General features: G+C 41.8%; 1 protein-coding gene across 3 annotated transcripts in view; it reads right to left on the reverse strand.

The window, feature by feature from the left end:
• ikbip (IKBKB interacting protein) overlaps positions 1-13,342 on the reverse strand; it is a 30,107-nt gene extending 16,765 nt beyond the window's left edge. For 2 of the 3 annotated variants that reach the window (XM_068004857.1, XM_068004858.1), the window contains exons 1-2: positions 13,000-13,311; positions 9,333-9,450 (exon numbers count right to left, since the gene is read on the reverse strand). In XM_068004857.1, coding sequence (XP_067860958.1) covers positions 9,333-9,450; positions 13,000-13,211 — 330 coding nt within the window. In that variant the 5' untranslated portion in view covers positions 13,212-13,311. Of the gene's footprint in view, positions 1-9,332; positions 9,451-12,999 lie in introns of all 3 variants that reach the window. The other variant, XM_068004859.1, reaches the window with a different exon arrangement.
• Between the last annotated feature and the right edge of the window lie 613 nt (positions 13,343-13,955).

Below are 13,955 nucleotides of genomic sequence, written 5' to 3' on the forward strand. Positions count from 1 at the left end.
ACAATCTAAGATGTATATTAAAAAATCAAACAGAGATGTGCTTCCACATGACTTGTACTTCCTGCAGGATTAGTAACTTGATTGTATCTTGGCAAATAATTCATTTGTGGTGCAGGAAAGGTAAACTAATTTAAATACCATGCTCAATATAAAAGGACTTGTGCTGCGCTGTGCAAGCTTTAGTCATTGGAAATGTTTCCATATACTGTCTCTGAAATAAATACTTACTCATATACAAGATTCAGAAACTTTGACTATTATCATGCAAATCTAAAAAAAGTTGTGATTCTTATAGCCCTGGCAATTCAATGTTTAAAAATTAAATTTTGGAAAAAGTTGACTAGTCGCCTTTAGATACAGTAGTCATCATTCTTCTAAAAGGTTAAACTTTGCATACAGTTTGTTAAGTGTGATATGAAAATCAGAAAGATATTCTGTCAATGAACAGTTTCTAGGCATGGTTGGAGAATCATCAATTTTTTTTATTCGTTCATGAGATGTGGGCGTCGCTGGCGAGGCCAGCATTTATTGCCCATCCCTAATTGCCCTTGAGAAGGTGGTGATGAGCTGCCATCTTGAACTGCTGCAGTCCGTGTGGTGAAGGTTCTCCAACAGTGCTATTAGGAAGGGAGCTCCAGGATTTTGACCCAGCAACAATGAAAGAACGGCGATATATTTCCAAGTCGGGATGGTGTGTGACTTGGAAGGGAACGTGCAGGTGGTGTTATTCCCATGTGCCTGCAGCCCTTGTCCTTCTAGGTGGTAGAGGTCGTGGGTTTGGGAGGTGCTGTCGAAGAAGCCTTGGCGAGTTGCTGCAGTGCATCCTGTGGATGGTACACACTGCAGCCACAGTGAACCGGTGATGAAGGGAGCGAATGTTTAGGGTGGTGGATGGGGTGACAATCAAGCGGGCTGCTTTGCCCTGGATGGTGTTGAGCTTCTTGAGTGTTGTTGGAGCTGCACTCATCCAGGCAAGTGGAGAGTATTCCATCATACTCCTGACTTGTGCCTTGTAGATGGTGGAAAGGCTTTGGGGAGTCAGGAGGTGAGTCACTCGCTGCAGAATACCCAGCCTCTGACCTGCTCTTGTAGCCACAGTATTTATATGGCTGGTCCAGTCAAGTTTCTGATCAATGGTGACCCCCAGGGTGTTGATAGTGGGGGATTCGGCGATGGTAATGCCATTGAATGTCAAGGGGAGGTGGTTAGACCCTCTCTTGTTGGAGATGGTCATTGCCTGGCATTTGTCTGACGTGAATGTTACTTGCCACTTATGAGCCTAAGCCTGGATGTTGTCCAGGTCTTGCTGCATGTGGGCTCGGACTGCTTCATTATTTGAGCGGTTGTGAATGGAGCTGAACACTGTGCAATCATCAGTGAACATCCCCATTTCTGGCCATCTCTGGATACTATACATCATACTAATCTTTATAAGCCTACGAGCTAAACTGTTTCTAGCTGTAAATAACAAAAACAAAATATTGTTTTGAATTTTGTTGACTTTCACAGTACAAAAATAGTTATTTTGTTACTGCACATATTACTGCAATACTGAAGGGTTATTCTCATGTAACAGGCAAGGATTTACTTCCCAATCATTTGATCAGGAGGGAATGGGCCCAGTGGTCTCTTTGTTGAGATATTCTTTCTGGAACAGACATAAGGTACTGCAAAGAGACCACTGGGCCCATTCCCTCCTGATCAAATGATTGGGAAGTAAATCCTTGCCTGTTACATGAAAATAACCCTTCAGTATTGCAGTAATATGTGCAGTAACAAAATAACTATTTTTGTACTGTGAAAGTCAACAAAATGCAAAACAGTATTTTTTTTTATTTACAGCTAGAAACAGTTTAGCTCATAGGCTTATAAAGATTAGTATGATGTATAGTATCCAGAGATGGCCAAAACCATACTTGAAAAATTAGCATCTGAGAAAATATGCACCACACCATAAGGAATGAAGCAGGATTTAGAATCACAGAAAGGTTACAGCACGGAAGGAGGCCATTCGGCCCATCGAGTCCGTGCCGGCTCTATGCAAGAGCAATCCAGCTAGCCCCACTTCCCCGCCCTATCCTATATGTGGCATAGAGAGTTCATTCTTTCATTAAACAATGACCACTACTAAACCTGAAGGTGAATAATGTATGTATCACAACTGAATGAAGAAGAAAAATACATTATGGGTAATTTCATTGGAATGGCTCAAGTGGAGCGGAGAAGATTTGCCTTCACAGGGCCCAGTGATGAGCACAGGTCTTCAAATCCAGTACTCGGTTCAACCTAAAAATAATTTGATTGGCATTGTAGTAATCAATTAAATAAATCAAATAGTTATGACAGGGCAGGAGATGTGTTGCTGCTGCAATATGTGGGAGCTACTGGACAGTTTTGTCCAGGGCGACTACATCTGCGGTAAGTGTCTGCAACTTGAGGAACTTCGGCTCCGAGTTGAGGAGCTGGAGTCCGAGCTGCAGACATTGCGATGCATCAGGGAGAGAGAAAGTTACCTGGACACTTTGATCCAGGAGGCAGTCACGCCCCTTAGACTAAATGCTGTAGAATTGGCACGTGGTCAGGGACAGGAGGGTGTGACTGCAAGTTAGGCAGGTACGGGGATCCAGGAGGTAGCATTGCAGGAGCCTCAGCCTCTGCACTTCTCCAACAGATACGAGGTTCTTGCAGCCCTTGTGGATGAGTGAACTGGCCAAGGCACCGTGGTTCGGGGGCCATTCAAGTGGGGGGAGTAAAAAGGAATGTGGTTGTAGCAGGTGACAGTATAGTTAGAGGGATAGACACTGTTCTCTGCAGCCAAGAGTGAGAATCCCGAAGGCTGTGTTGCCTACCCGGTGCCAGGATTAAGGACATCTCCTCAGGGCTGGAGAGAAACTTTGAGTGGGAGGGGGAGGATCCAGTTGTCGTGGTCCATGTAGGTACCAACGACATAGGTAGGACTAAGAAAGAGGTTCTGCTGAGGGAGTTTGAGCAGCTAGGGACTAAATTAAAAAGCAGAACCACAAAGGTGATAATTTCTGGATTATTACCTGAGCCACGAGCAAATTGGCACAGGGTAAATCAAATCAGAGAGATGAATGCGTGGCTCAAAGATTGGTTTGGGAGAAGTGGGTTTCGATTCATGGGGCACTGGCACCAGTACTGGGGAAAGAGGGAGCTGTTCCGTTGGGACGGGCTTCACCTGAACCATGCTGGGACCAGTGTTCTGGCAAACCAAATAACTAGGGCGGTAGAGAAGGCTTTAAACTAGATGTGTGAGGCGGGGGGGGGTGCTCAGGTGGGGCGAAGTTTAGATTGATAAAGAGAAAAGACAAGGACGTAGTACAGGAAAGTGATGGGGGTAATGATAAACCAAGTGTGTCAGGAAGGGACAGAGCGTACTAGCAAATGGGGCCGGGGTAGGAAAGAATGGTAAAAAGACAAAATTAAAGGTTCTTTATCTGAATGCGCGCAAGCATTTGTAATAAGATAGATGAATTGATGGCACAAATAGAAACAAATGGGTATGATCTCGTGGCCATTACCCAGACATAGTTGCAAGGTGACCAAGGTTGGGAGCTAAATATTCAGGGTTATTTAACATTTCGGAAGGATAGGAAAAAAGGTAAAGGTGGTGGGGTAGCTCTGTTAATAAAGGATGAAATTGGTATAATAGTGAGAAATGATCTTGGCTCAGAAGATCAAGATGTCGAATCAATTTGGGTGGAGGTAAGAAATAGCAAGGGAAAGGAATCACTGGTGGGAGTAGTATATAGGCCCCCTAACAGTAGCTACACTGTAAGGCAAAATATAAATCAGGAAATAAGGGGGGCTTGTAAAAAAGGTAATGCAATAATCATGGGCGATTTTAACTTTTACAGAGATTGGACAAATCAAATTGGCAAAAATAGCACTGAGAAGGAGTTCATAGAGTGTATTAGGGACTCTTTCTTAGACCAATACGACAGGGAACCAACCAGGGAACAGGCCATTTTGGATCTGGTAATGGGGAACGAAACAGGATTAATTAATGATCTCAAAGTAAAGGATCCCTTGGGAAGCAGTGATCATAACATGATAGAATTTCACATCCAGTTTGAGAGCGAGAATCTTGGGTCTGAAACTAATGTATTAAACTTAAATAAGGGCAATTATAAAGGGATGAGGGCGGAATTGGCTAAAGTGGACCAGGTAGACAGATTAGATGGTATGATGGTGGATAAGCAGTGGCAAACATTTAAAAAGATATTTTATGACTCGCAACAAAAATATATCCCTGTGAGGAGGAAAGACTCCACAAAAAGGGTGAACCAACCATGGCTAACTAAGGAAGTCAAGGATGGTATCAAGTTAAAAGAAAAAGCATACAACATGGCAAAGATTACTGATAAGCCTGAAGACTGGGAAAACTTTAAAAACCAGCAAAGGATGACTAAAAGAATAATAAAGAAGGAGAAAATTAATTATGAGAGTAAACTAGCAACAAATATAAAAACTGACAATTAAAGCTTCTACCAGTATATAAAAAGGAAGAGGGCAGCTAAAGTAAACATTGGTCCCTTAGAGGATGGAGAAATAATAATGGAAAACAAGGAAATGGCAGAGGAATTGAACAGATATTTTGTATCTGTCTGCACAGTAGAAGACACCAATAACATACCTATAATAGTAGAAAATCAAAGGGGAGGGAGGAACTAAAAACAATCACTATCACTAGAGAAAAAGTACGAGGTAAACTAATGGGTCTAACGGCTGACAAGTCCCCTGGACCCGATGGCTTGCATCCGAGGGTCTTAAAGAAAGTGGCTACAGAGATAGTGGATGCATTGGTTGTAATCTTCCAGAATTCACTAGATTCTGGAAAGGTCCCAGCGGATTGGAAAACCGCAAATGTAACACCCCTATTCAAGAAGGGAGTGAGACAGAAAGCAGGTAACTATAGACCAGTTAGCCTAACATCTGTCATTGGGAAAAAGCTAGAATCCATTATTAAGGAAGTAGGAGCAGGACATTTGGAGACTCATAATACAATCAAGGAGAGTCAACATGGTTTTTTGGAGGGGAAATCATGTCTGACAGGTTTATTAGAGTTCTTTGAGGAAGTAATGGGCAGGGTGGATAAAGGGGAACTAATGGATGCAGTATATTTGGATTTCCAAAAGGCATTCGATAAGGTGCCACATAAAAGATTACTGCACAAAATAAGAGCTCATGGTATTGGGGGTAATATACTGGCATGGATAGAGGATTGGCTAACTAACAGAAAACAAAGAGTCGGGATAAAAGGGTCATTTTCAAAATGGCAATCTGTAACTAGTGGGGTGCTGCAGGGATCAGTGCTGGGGCCTCAACTATTTACAGTATATATCAATGACTTGGATGAAGGAACAGAATGTCTTGTGGCCAAATTTGCTGATGATACAAAGATATGTGGAAAAGTAAGTTGTGATGAGGATACAAAGTGTCTGCAAAGGGATATTGACAGGTTAAGCGAATGGGCAAAAATTTGGCAGATGGAATATAATGTGGGAAAATGTGAAGTCATCCACTTTGGGAGGAAAAATAAAAAAGCAAAATATTATTTGAATGGAGAAATACTACAAAAGGCTGCGGTACAGAGGGATCTGGGTGTCCTTGTACATGAAACACATGAAGTCAACATACAGGTGCAGCAGGTAATCCGGAAGGCAAACGGAATATTGGCCTTTATTTCTAGGGGGATGGAGTATAAAAGCAGGGAAGTCATGCTACAACTGTACAGGGTGCTGGTGAGACCACACCTGGAGTACTGCGTACAGTTCTGGTGCCCTTATTTAACGAAGGACATACTTACATTGGAGGCAGTTCAGAGAAGGTTCACTAGGTTGATTCCGGGTATGGAAGGGTTGTCTTATGAGGAAAGATTGAACAGGTTGGGTCTACACTCATTGGCGTTTAGAAGAATGAGAGGAGATCTTATTGAAACATACAAGATTCTGAGGGGACTCGATAGGGTAGATGCTGAGAGGATGTTACCCCTCATGGATGAATCTAAAACTAGGGGGCATAGTCCCAGAATAAGGGGTCGCCCATTTAAGACAGAAATGAGGAGGAATTTCTTCTCCCAGAGGGTCGTGAATCTTTGGAATTCTTTACCCCAAAAAGCTGTGGAGGTTGAGTCATTGAATACATTCAAGGCTGAGTTAGACAAATTTTTGATCAGCAAGGGAGCCAAAGGATATGGGGAAAGGGTGGGAAAGCGGAGTTGAGGTAAAAATCATATCAGCCATGATCTCATTAAATGGCAGAGCAGGCTCGAGGGGCCAAATGGCCTACTCCTGCTCCTATCTCTTGTGGTTTTATGGTCTAATCTTCATCACCGGGAACTTCCTAATGCGTTCTCCCGACTGGCTGCTATAACTTCAGCAGAAAACCCCATTTACGCATCTATCTGGAGTTTCAACTTATCTTCTGCTGAAGTTACTGTGGCAGATTAGGAGAATCCCCGAGGAAATTCCCAAGCATATCAGGGCTTTGGTGAGACCTCACCTGGAGTATTGTGTACAGTTTTGTTCTCCTTATCTAAGGAAGGATATATTTGCTTTAGAGACGGTGCAGCGAAGGTTCACTAGATTAATTCCTGGGATGAGAGGGTTGTCCTATGAGGCAACGCTGAGTAGAATGAGCCTATTCTCTCTGGAGTTTAGGTGATCAAATTGAAACATATAAAAGATTATCAGGGGGTTTGACAGGGTAGATACTGAGAGGTTGTTTCCCATGGCTGGAGAGTCTAGAACTAAGGGGCATAGCGCAGGATAAGGGGTCGGCCATTTAAGACTGAGATGAGGAGGAATTTCTTCACTCAGAGGGTTGTGAATCTTTGGAATTCTCTACTCCAGAGGGCTATGGATGCTAAGTCATTGAATATATTCAAGACTGAGATGGATAGATTTTTGGACTCTAGGGGAATCAAGGGATATGGGGATCGGGCAGGAAAGTGGAGTTGAGGTCGAAGATCAGCAATGATCTGATTGAATGGCAGAGCAGGCTCGAGGGGACATGTGGCCTACTCCTGCTCCTATTTCTTATGTTCTTATACCTTTATCAGCATTTAAGCAGAGACATTGGTCCTTGGTAAAGATGTGTCAATTGCCTGAAATTGCTGCTTTTTTGATAACTTGGGAATGTCAATTATCTGAGATTACTCGAGGAAGCAGTTATTGCACAAATACAATATCTGATGGATCTGATCAAACTGGTGGAAAATCTAACACAAAGCAGTTCATTACACCTGAGACAGTAAAGGAAGATTTCCACTGATTGCTATGTGTAGCCAAACTGCCAACAGATCCTTCAGTTTTGTGTTCACAATTCTGCTGCAAGTGGTGAATGGAAGAAATCTTCCCTTTGTATGTCGAGACCAAAGGGAAGATTTAGCTTGCCTTCACAATGAGTACAAAATTAATAACACTGAAGCAAGACTGGAGATTCAACAGATAATTTTACAACTCTGTGCTGCCGGTGAGGAGACTTGCCTGCATCAGCCCATATCAGAAGTTTCAGTGACCAGCCAGATTTCCAGTATACATTGCCGACAGGCAACAGGCCAGCAACATGAACTGATAAAATTACCTGATAAATGTTTCTTTGTTCACCACATACTAACAGATGTGTAATAGACCTTTATCAAAAGTAATTAATGCTATGTTGATTACCATATTTGTAAAAGAACTGGAGAAAAATCTGGGAGTAGAATTTCCATTGAGTTTTCCTAACCTCTCGCTGAACTTCGCCAAAAACCCTGCAGTAAAAGCATAACTGGCTGTTTATACTGTTTCTCCAGGGTTCCCGCAAAAATTATGGCATGAGATCAGACGAACCCCCACAAAAATTCCAGGCACTAAAGGATTCAAAGATTAATGGGAGAAGTGTATGGACATAAACAATCGAATACCATGGGACACTAGGACTCCAATCTTGCTGGGAAAATGGTGATGAAAATTGAGGAATGTAATTGGTCAGGACTGAACAACATAATTTTAATATTAGACTGATACTGGAGTTTTCATTTGGTTATTTTGAGAACAGGGATATATTTCATCATGCTTTGGAAGATTTACCTATAGTTATTCACCTCTCTCAGGAAGTTAAATAAGCTTGGGTGAGGCCAAGACAGTGAGAGTTGCATAAGGTTCATTGGAAAGAAAGGCTCGATAGGACAAACTCTCCTTTCTTGTACAATACTTGCTCATATTCTGAACAGTGAGATATCATATCTACATCTTTTATAATTCTGAAACTTTTTGAAACTTGAGGTAAGCTGTACACCTTGCATTGTCTAGTACCCAACTTTACAGTAGTTTTATGAATTCATTGATTAATTAATTATAAAACTTAATATGTAGCAAAGGTGCTATTCCAAATCACATTTAAACAGAATTCCATGCTGCCATATTTGCAAAACATCTTTCTTTGGGCAAAATGGCTACCAGGTTTATTAGCCAACAACAATCATTGAATTTCAAAGTAATTCATTGTACGTGAAGTGCTTTGAGATGCTCCTGGGAGGAATAACAAGGTATGATAAAAATGCAAGTATTTTCTTCCTAAAATATTCAAATATTCCAATAATTATACACTAAAAAGAGATATTTATTATAAAAAGATGAAACTATTGGACATCATAATTCCATATAAATATTAGCTTATAATTCTCTAGGATATTATTAGTAAAGAGACAGTGACACTTCTCTTTGAAAAATTTAAATAGTGGTAAGGCACCTAAACTAAAATTGTACAGAAACAATAGTATTCAAGCTTTGTAGGAAGAGAAGTAAAGTCTTAATTTGTATGTTTCCTTATGGGCTTCTTAATTGATTTTATTGGTTTATGTGGATGTGGGCAACACTGGCAAGGCCACATCTACTGCCCAACCTTAGGTGACCCGAGAAGGCGGTAGAGGATTTCTTCTATATTTTTACAACTGAATGGGCTGCTTCAGAGGGTACTAAAAGTCAACCACGTATTGTGGAACTGGAGTCAAGTAGGGTTGGTAAGTTCCTTTCCCCTCAGGACCATTACAACAATCCAGATGATTTTGTGGTGATTTTCTGATTCTAGCCAACAAATGACCAGATTTATTGAGTTCAATTTCACAACTGGTCAAGGTGGGATTTGATGTCACGAGTTCTGGGTTACCAATACAGGACCCCCCAGATCCACCATGCACACGTAGTGAATATGGGGTACTGTCTCTTAACTGAACCGTATGCACATTTTTGACAATTTATGTTTACTCTACCATGCACTTGTTTTTTTGCTAAAATTTATATTTTGGATGGCTTTATCGCATTTACCTTTTTCGAAACTTTGCTAATTTCATTTTCCAGGGCCTGGGCAGCTACAGATTTCATGTACAGCTGTTGGTACTTCAGTTCCACATCAGCAAACTTAGCTGACTGCTGAAACATGATCCTGCAAAAAAAATTGACAAGTTTCACAATGTTGAACTTATTCATGATTCTGTATCTGCAGCTTCCGGACAATAGCAATAAAGGTCAATAGTTAAAATCATGCAGGTGATTACATCTTTGAAATATTCTAGTTTGCTGCACCAATACTCTCCCATTCCCCTTTCTCCGGAAGGCCCTCACTCCTGCTGGGTGTGATTCCACTGGCAGCACTTTGGTACCTAAGACAGGCGGCCGTTGTTCAAGTGCGAGTGTTATCATAGAAGGTACAGCACTGGAGGAGACCATTCGGCCTATCGTGCCTGTGCCAGCTCTTCAAAAGAGTTATCTAATTAGTCCCATTCACCTGCTCTTTCCCCTTAGCCCTGCAAATTTTTTCCCTTCAAGTATTTATCTAATTCCCTTTTGAAAGTTAGTACTAAATCTGCCTCCAGGCAGTGAATTCCAGATTATAACAACTTACTGCGTAAAATAATGTTTCCTCATGTTGCCTCTGGCTCTGTGTCCTCTGGTTACCGACCCTTCTGCCACTGGAAACAGTTTCTCTTTATTTACTCTATTAAAACTGTTCATGATTTTAAACACCTTTATCAAATCTCCCCTGAACCTTCTATATTCTAAGGAGAACAATCTTAGAGTGTTGACAGCGAAGCCAGAATTTTCCGCTTTGATGGAATCCTTCAGCTGAGTGGTCGGTTCTGCCTGTCTCAGGACCCCGCCCCTGACAATTTTCCAGGAACGGGGCCATTTAAATAATGTCGGCAGGCTCCCAGTAGGATTCCCAAGTCCACTATGAGGAAGGGAAGAAAATGGTTGCGACAGGCCGTGGACCTGTTACAGAATATCAAAGCTGGCTGACTCTGGAGGAGCGAAAGAAAACCTGCATTTTGTGGAGCTGGGGGTTGAAGGGATCATCTCGTAATCAATTTAACTCCCTGCAGGGTCTTTCAAATTTAAATTGTCCCCTCTACATGGGCTGGCATTCCTAGCACTCATGTTGTTAGAGCACAAATGGATGGCATATAACTCACATTTATATAGTGCCTTTAATACAGAAACAGTCCCCATGGACTTGGTTTTAAGCAGGGTCTTAAAGGAGGAGAGAAAGTGGACAGGTTGCGAGAGAGTATTTTAGATAAAAATGCAAGCCACCAATAGTGGAGCAAAAGGCAGAATGCATAATAGGTTAGAGTTAGAGGAATAGAGGGTTTGATGAGAGGAATTTTAGGGCTGGAGGATATTATAGAAACAAGGAGGGATGAGGTCATGGAGGGATTTGTTTTAAGTGATAGAAATTTTGTTAGCTTTGGCTCAGTGATAGCACTCCTGCCTGAGTCAGGCAGTCATGGATTCAAGCCATAATCCAAAGATTTGAGCACTTAATCTAGATTGACACTTCAGTACTTAGAAAGTGCTGCACTGTTGGAGGTATTGTCTTTCGGATGAGATGTAAAGTCAAGGTCCTCTCTGCCCTCTGAGCTGAATGTAAAAGATCCCATGGCACTATTTGGAAAAAGAGCAGGGGGGTTCACCTCGTGCCCTGGCCAATATTTATTCTTTAACTAACAGGTTATCCAGTCATTAATCTCATTGCTGTTTGTGGGACCTTGCTATGCACAAAATGGCTATTGCAGCTCCCTATATTACCACGGTGACTACACGTCAAAAGTATTTCATTGGTTGTGCAGAAGTTTCTGACATCCTGTGGTTGTGAAAGGTGCTAAATAAATGCAAGTTCTTCCTTTGACTCACCAGATTGCAAAAATTGAAGTAGCTTTTATTTATTTATAATGTTAGTACAATAAGGTTGATTATTATTAGCTGCTTCTGTATAAAGAATGAAGTGCACAAATTAAGTATTTGGTACTTGTGTGCAATTTTTGCCAAAAATGTTTGATTTAAATTTAAATTCAATAACTAATGATTCAGTTATACTGCAGCTACCAGTTTCACACCAATACGATTCTGAGACATGAAAGTGGGCAGCACTAAGTTATACTGCCAGCTCTGCATCGCCCAAATTTTTGCACTGATTGAATGTGAAAAAAAATTGATTGTGTTGACATGAAAAAAATTGCTGTGCACCCAAGAAGTGATGGGTGGCCCTGGAGAAGGAGCACGCGGTGTCCGCCGGTACATTTGAGGCCTTCCGCGACCGATGGGCATCACAGGGATTGGACTGCGTGGTCGATAGAAACAATAATACTCAATTAATTTGATCAGTTTCCTTTTCCTTTTGTATGATTTGGGTGTTTATTGTTTGTGCTACCTATAAAAGGGAAGGCAACTTTTGTTAGTTTTCTTTTATTTGGATTGATGACACTGGGCAACCCAGTGTCTCCTTATGGGTTTACTTACAAAGGCCCAAGATGTGATGATGCTGACATAACTGCATTGCATTTTGGCTAGTGGTGCAAACCGCCTTGAGAAGGTCGCCTGCCAATACTTCGGCTTTGAATGGACTGCAACATAATTGCAACTTGGACAAAGAAAACGCTAAAACGTTTCCAAGGCATCTGGTAACTTTTAAAATTTCTTAGTGTTCTCAATAAGTAGCCTATCCCATCACCTCTTGATTGGCATTAAAAAAATAATTGGTATCTAGGCACCGGACAGCATAACATAGGCAAAACTCCATTCTCCCTGGCGGGGTTGACGGTATAACTTCGCGCTGGCATTCCGATAAAGGAGGTACCGGTTTCAAATCGCTACGTGCAGTAAATGCACATATGGTATAGAAATACGTGAAACGTGTACCGATATTAAATGAACACTCAAAGCACAGCAAAAAAAAAATCAATTAAAAAGAGAAACAATACTGCGTTTCTGAAATTAATCCATTCTAAAGCAAAGTTCTTTAGGCGGCGGCGAATCAAGTCCAACAGAAGCTGAGTTTCGGGACCCCGGGGTTCACAATCCCACGCGTTCCAACGTCAACCTCGCAAAACTGTTTGAAAAGGAACCGACCACGTCCACAAATCTGCTTCCAGGTCCTTTCTGGGAAAAATACGGGTTATTCTGGTGCGTTTACAAGTATTTTTGCGGGGAGTCCAGTCTTGAGCCCCGCCTAGCTGGATTTTATTTACTTTTTTTCCCAATCTTTCGTTGTGTTGGTTTTTGGGATAGAAATTTTGCCCAAAATTTTTGATTTAGATTTACGTTCAGTGACTCCCAAATCCTTGACTGAAACTAAAATCAACCAAACAGGCCCCGCGTGAGGCCAGCGTTTGGAGCTCAATTTCAATTAATTAGTAGAATATCATAACCATAGTTCTTAGCTACTTTTAGAACACACACACATTGATTTAAAAGTACTCTTGGCTCATCGGAAAGCCACACAGTTGTCAGCCCGGCTAAAATCTAGGTTTCCACCCAGACCATTGAGTTGTTTTTTGTTTATTTTAGCTCTTTTAAAAAAAAACTTTCTTGTTCCTTCAACCTCTAGGATCGAATAATTCTCTCCGCAGTATTAAACCCTACAGTGAGTACTTTGGCATTACTAACTCCTCATTGAAGAGACGCCACTTGCGCTTTTCTTTCTTTCCTTCCTTACCCTGCGAGCGCCGCGCTGGCGAGGAGCGAGAGCAGACACAGCGCACTCCTCACATCCACCTCTCGCCTCCCTGCCGGGCTGCCCTTGCTGCAGCGCTCAGTCTCCGGCTCCGGCTCCTCCGACACCTTCCCTTTCACATTCTGCTCCCTAACTCCGTCGCTTTGCTTACTAGCAGCAACGTTTTTCTTCCTTTGCTTAACTTCACTGGACATTTTGTAAAGTTTTTTTTTGTATTGTTCACCACTAACGCTCGCCCTTCTCCCAACAGGAAAGATGCTCCGTTCAAACTTGTGAAGAAATCTCTGTCAAGTTCCAACACCACTATTGGTAGGGAAGAGGTAAGCTCTGCCGTCACCGTCATCATCAGGTTTAATAAAGGGACATTCATTACTTCTATTTGCCTTTCGAGTTCCCTTTGCATCCCATAACAATACGTTGCGTGTTATTAGTAACAAAACCGCAAGCATATAAAGAATTGACCGGACAACACGATGCTTCAACCTCCCTTGTGTGATTATAAATGGAAAAATCCAATACGCCCGTCGGATGAACCGTCACTCTAAATTGGGCTAGGAGGGGTTAGCAGAAATAATGATGTGGAGATGCCGGTGATGGACTGGGGTTGACAACTGTAAACAATTTGACAACACCAAGTTATAGTCCAACAAATTTATTTTAAATTCCACAAGCTTTCGGAGGCTTCCTCCTTCCTCAGGTGAACGGTGTGGAAATGCCGTTCCCCTGAGGAAGGAGGAAGCCGTTCCACACCGTTCACCTGAGGAAGGAGGAAGCCTCCGAAAGCTTGTGGAATTTAAAATAAATTTGTTGGACTATAACTTGGTGTTGTCAAATTGTTTACAATTAGCAGAAATAAATGGATCTAACTGCATATTTCGAAAACCGACCTCACTTTTTGCAGCAAAATAGAATTTATAAGGAGATCACGTTGTTTAACT

Source organism: Heptranchias perlo, chromosome 24 (assembly GCF_035084215.1).
Source record: "Heptranchias perlo isolate sHepPer1 chromosome 24, sHepPer1.hap1, whole genome shotgun sequence".
Classification (NCBI taxonomy): domain Eukaryota; kingdom Metazoa; phylum Chordata; class Chondrichthyes; order Hexanchiformes; family Hexanchidae; genus Heptranchias; species Heptranchias perlo.